Raw genomic sequence first — 4,256 nt, 5'->3', positions numbered from 1 at the left:
CACAGAACTGATGAAACCAATGTTTTTCGAGGTACCAAGTTATGTTTAGAGTTGTCTGTCTAAACCATATTCGACATCGTTTTCATGAAGCTCTGAAGGAGAAAAAAAAGAGCTGAAAGGGCTGCAGTGTTGGTCGGCCTCAGATTTGAAAAGGCACGGGCACACAGTCATTGCAAATATCGACAGGCACCAAAAGGGGCAGGCGTCCCACTTCCACTGCTTGGCTCCCAGTGAGCTAAATAAGGGCACTTTCTCCGCTGAACACTGAGAGCCTTCCCTCTTACGAGATAAGTTTTAGCGGTTCATGCAGCTGCGTGGATGCCAACCCATCAGCATTTCTTCCTGCCGCTGCCCATGTGTGTCAGAGGGATGCATTGCCCTTTTTCTGGCAGCAGCAATATCGGCTGGATTAACGTAACCACTAAACTCTAAGGGTATCAAAGGTGAAATGGTGTTACAGAAAAAAACCCTGAAGGCTGTAGCTGTGATCGATTCTCTCATTCAGTTAACTTGAAAAAAGCTATAGGGTAGAGGAAACAGATTGTTCTGCTTTAACTAACGGCTTGCCTATACGCTTACATCTGAATTGCAGAGTATATTCCTGACTGAAGAGTTATCTTTATGGGTTTCATCGTGTGAATGATTCTGATTTTTTAAAATTTTATTATTTTTTTAATGATTTTCACAGATGAGCTGAGTTCCTGGATACAGCAGTCTTTTAAACATTACGTGACACAAGAGGCTAAGCAACACTTCAATGACTATGACAAAGATGGCGATGGATTAGTGTCTTGGAAGGAGTATAATATGCAAATGTATGATCGTGTAATTGATTTTGATGAGAACACTGTCCTAGAGGATCAAGAAGAAGAATCATTTCGACAGGTAAAATGTTTCAGCAACAGTTTCTGTGAGCTGTAGGGCAGCAATGTTTGCTTATTGTGGTAGAACAAGACTGGTGGAGAAACCATAGCAGCTGGCACGTGTTTTAACACTTCCATCTATCTGAGATAGGAGAATAATTAAAGGAAAGTAATGGAGGATTAAAGCTGCTAGGAACAAAGCCATGACAGAATGGAATCGTACCTCCTAGGTGTATTTGGCTAGCAGAGTGTAGGGTAAGTCTGTTGACAGCCTTGCCACAGCACTGTCTCCAGCCGTCGTGTTAAAAGGAGAAGGCATCTCTGACATCAGTTCTGTGGCCTACCCAGCAGCCGGCCTTCCGCAGGAGCCAGCACCACTGGTGTTGGAGGTAGAGGAAACCTTTGTACTCCTTAATCCCCTTTATTGCCCTTTCTACCCACTTTTTCAGTTATTTCTCAAATACCTGGTGTGAGGTGTCAGTGGTGCCTGCTTTTTAGAGACCCACGGAGAAAGCAGTAGCAATTCAGACAATTTCAGCAATGAAAGTGCAGCTCTGGTAGCTAAAGCTGGGTGTCTAAGTGGAAAGAAAAGTGACAGGAGAGGCAGGGAAGAAAAGGTTCACCAAGAATCACCACATGGCAAAACTCATTTCCTCTCAAGTTACACATTTGTAAGTATATGTAAATATTTCCCCAAAAGAGAATGAGTGAGTTTGTAGATCATTCTGGCCTGAGCTGTTTTGGTTTTTTTTCTGTTGAGATTTCTTTGGCTGCTTTTAGTAAAGCAGTAGTAAATAATACAGGGTGTTGGCAGAAGTGAAGCTAAAATAGACAATGGGCAGGCGATGTTACACACTGAAGAAACAAACTGTAAAGCTAAGAGGTCACTTAACTGAATAATTACATAGCTCCTAAATAAAACAAGACTTGAAATGGAGCTACGGGTCCCACGTTTGAGATACTGCCATCATAGATCTTTCTACTGAGCTAGAACACCTGCTCACTTATAAGCTGTACTTTGCCTGCTTGCTAGGTTGTCCCGCTTGCTGACTTCAACATATGTTGTAAAGAGCAAAAGTAGTAGCATTGTACAAGCATCATATGTCAGCCATCGTCAGCATTTTCCTTACATTTGGAAGGTAGTGATCCTGCTCTCATCAAAATGGAAGAGTTAGACTCGGGTATTGATTTAGAATTGACATCAGGTAAGCAGATGAATTTACCAGGAGGTGGCAGCCTTGTTCATCACTTGTCAAAAAAATGCTGAAAAATAGACTTTCCCCCTCAATAGTTCAGGCTTACACTGCAGTCTAGTACGTTCTGTAGTCAGTCCTGAAATGCCTTCCTACTTAAATTCTCAGCTAAGCACAGCTTTTCATTAAGAGTGCATTTAATTATTCTGCAGAATAGGTAAGATCGTGTACTTTTTCAGTTACATGTTATGCTCTGTATTGATGAGGGTAGCCTAATTTTGCGAGAAGTGACAATAAACAGCATATAAACTAGGAAGTACAATTTCAAATGGTTATTTTTTAAATTAATTGGGATCTCTGGCTTGCTGGCCACTCCCTTATCCTGATCAGAGTCACACTGATAGTACAACACATTTAATCATGGGCTTCCAAAATTTTTATAGCTCACATCACGTGCAGTTTGAGTAGAGATCAGGTATCAGTGGTTGGGTCTTTATTTTGTCTAGAGAGACTGTATGAAATGAAAAAAGGTAAAAATATAACATTTTTCCACAGTTGGAATACAGAAATGGGAAGTACAAGACATTAAAAGAACCTGCCTGCTTATTGTGGCTATTCATTATTTTTAAAAGGCATGCTAATATTTAAACTTAAAACTGGTTAGAGAATTGACTTCACTTTGAAATATGTTCAGATGTAATGGACAATGGTCTTGTATTAAAGGAACCTGTCTAATCCTTCAGCTCTTTTAATGGCTTCAGAAAAGATATTTTACATTTATAATATTTCAAGACCATCTCTGAACTACAAACAGCCCGTGATATAAATGAGCGATAGATCCAGACGGTTAAACATAAATTCTAGATTGCTACCGTTGCTTATAATCCCCTAGGTTAGTTTGGGAATTGGTGACTTTTAGAGGAGGAAGCATGTATGAAGACAAGAATTCTTGATATCTTCATTATCTCCCTTTTGCGTTTTTGAAGCCTTGGCTTAGAGTGTGTTTTAAATGTCTCCTCAAATTAGAAAAAAGGAAGTTTTTATGTGATTCTTAGAATAAAACTACCTCACTTAAAAGTGCTGTTGTTGTTGCTTTGGATGAGCTCCTTCTAGTGAAAATATAACATCAGTATGAGTAGGTTATGTGAAACAATTAATATTCTAATGAGCTTGCAGCCAGCTACTGTAATGTTGTTTTTCCTTTTCATTAAGTGCTCTAACTAAATCTGTTTTCTAAGCTTCATTTAAAGGAGAAAAAGCGTTTTGAAAAAGCTAATAGAGACGATGTTCCTGATCTAAATGTGGATGAATTTGTTGCTTTTGAACATCCTGAGGAAGTGGACTATATGACGGTAAGATTTAGAGGGGTGTCTGTCAGCCTGTGTCTATATAGATGTAACATCTTAACACACGTGCTGAGCCCCAGAGCTACAGGAAGAGTGCCTTTGAGCAGTTACGTGCATTGCTTTTACAGAACAAATCGAAAGGCAGGTAACGTGTTGTGGAACCAGTGCTGGAGGTCAGGAGCTGGAGCAGTAGTTCAGTGCTTTGCTTTAAAACATGTTTCAAGGACTAGTACTGCAGAACTCTCTCTCATGCTTGGGATTGGACTGCCGTAGCTATGTCTAAACTCTTTAAGAACAGAGCTGTTTTACTGCACAGGAACCAACTCCTGCACTAGTCCACATGAAACAAAAGCAGGTTTGAAATGAGGGAGTCTTCACTTTAAAGAATACCTTATTGCTCTAAAATGATTTACTGCTCTTTCACTTGATTACAAGTTGGTGATTTCTCACAAATTGCTATTTTGCTTTTTGTACGTATACAAAAGGACTTTGTCATTCAGGAGGCTTTAGAAGAACATGATAAAGATGGCGATGGATTTGTTAGCCTGGAAGAATTCCTTGGTGATTACAGAAGAGACCCAAGTAAGAAAAAAGGGTGGGGGCGTGAAAGAAGAAACTGAACAAAAGCTTTTGGAATGGGGTGGATTGTATGCACCTTTATTTTCAGCTTTTTACACTTCAGCCTACAGGTTCTGAGTAACATTATTCTATCTTTTAGGATAATTCCATTTCCTGGTACTGAACATGGGAGATCATTATTTCAGTCTGCCCTGTACACCTTTGGCAGTAGCTTGTGTATAGCTCGTACCACTGTTTCCTTGCTGAGTTACTGCTAACTGAACACGTCTGTGAAA

At 39.9% G+C, this 4,256-nt stretch overlaps 1 protein-coding gene across 1 annotated transcript in view; it reads left to right on the top strand.

Moving 5' to 3' along the window:
* Positions 1–688: 688 nt before the first annotated feature.
* The window catches only part of RCN2 (reticulocalbin 2, EF-hand calcium binding domain), a gene marked incomplete at its 5' end in the record, with an annotated part of 7,671 nt that continues 4,103 nt past the window's right edge, over positions 689–4,256 (top strand). The window contains 3 exons of the mRNA XM_009876877.1: positions 689–885; positions 3,307–3,408; positions 3,888–3,984. Coding sequence (XP_009875179.1) covers positions 689–885; positions 3,307–3,408; positions 3,888–3,984 — 396 coding nt within the window. The remainder of the gene's footprint in view (positions 886–3,306; positions 3,409–3,887; positions 3,985–4,256) is intronic.

This window comes from Apaloderma vittatum, unplaced genomic scaffold (genome assembly GCF_000703405.1).
Source record: "Apaloderma vittatum isolate BGI_N311 unplaced genomic scaffold, ASM70340v1 scaffold20959, whole genome shotgun sequence".
NCBI lineage: Eukaryota > Metazoa > Chordata > Aves > Trogoniformes > Trogonidae > Apaloderma > Apaloderma vittatum.
Note: the sequence above shows the minus strand (reverse complement) of the source record. Positions and strands in the feature narration are given on the sequence as shown.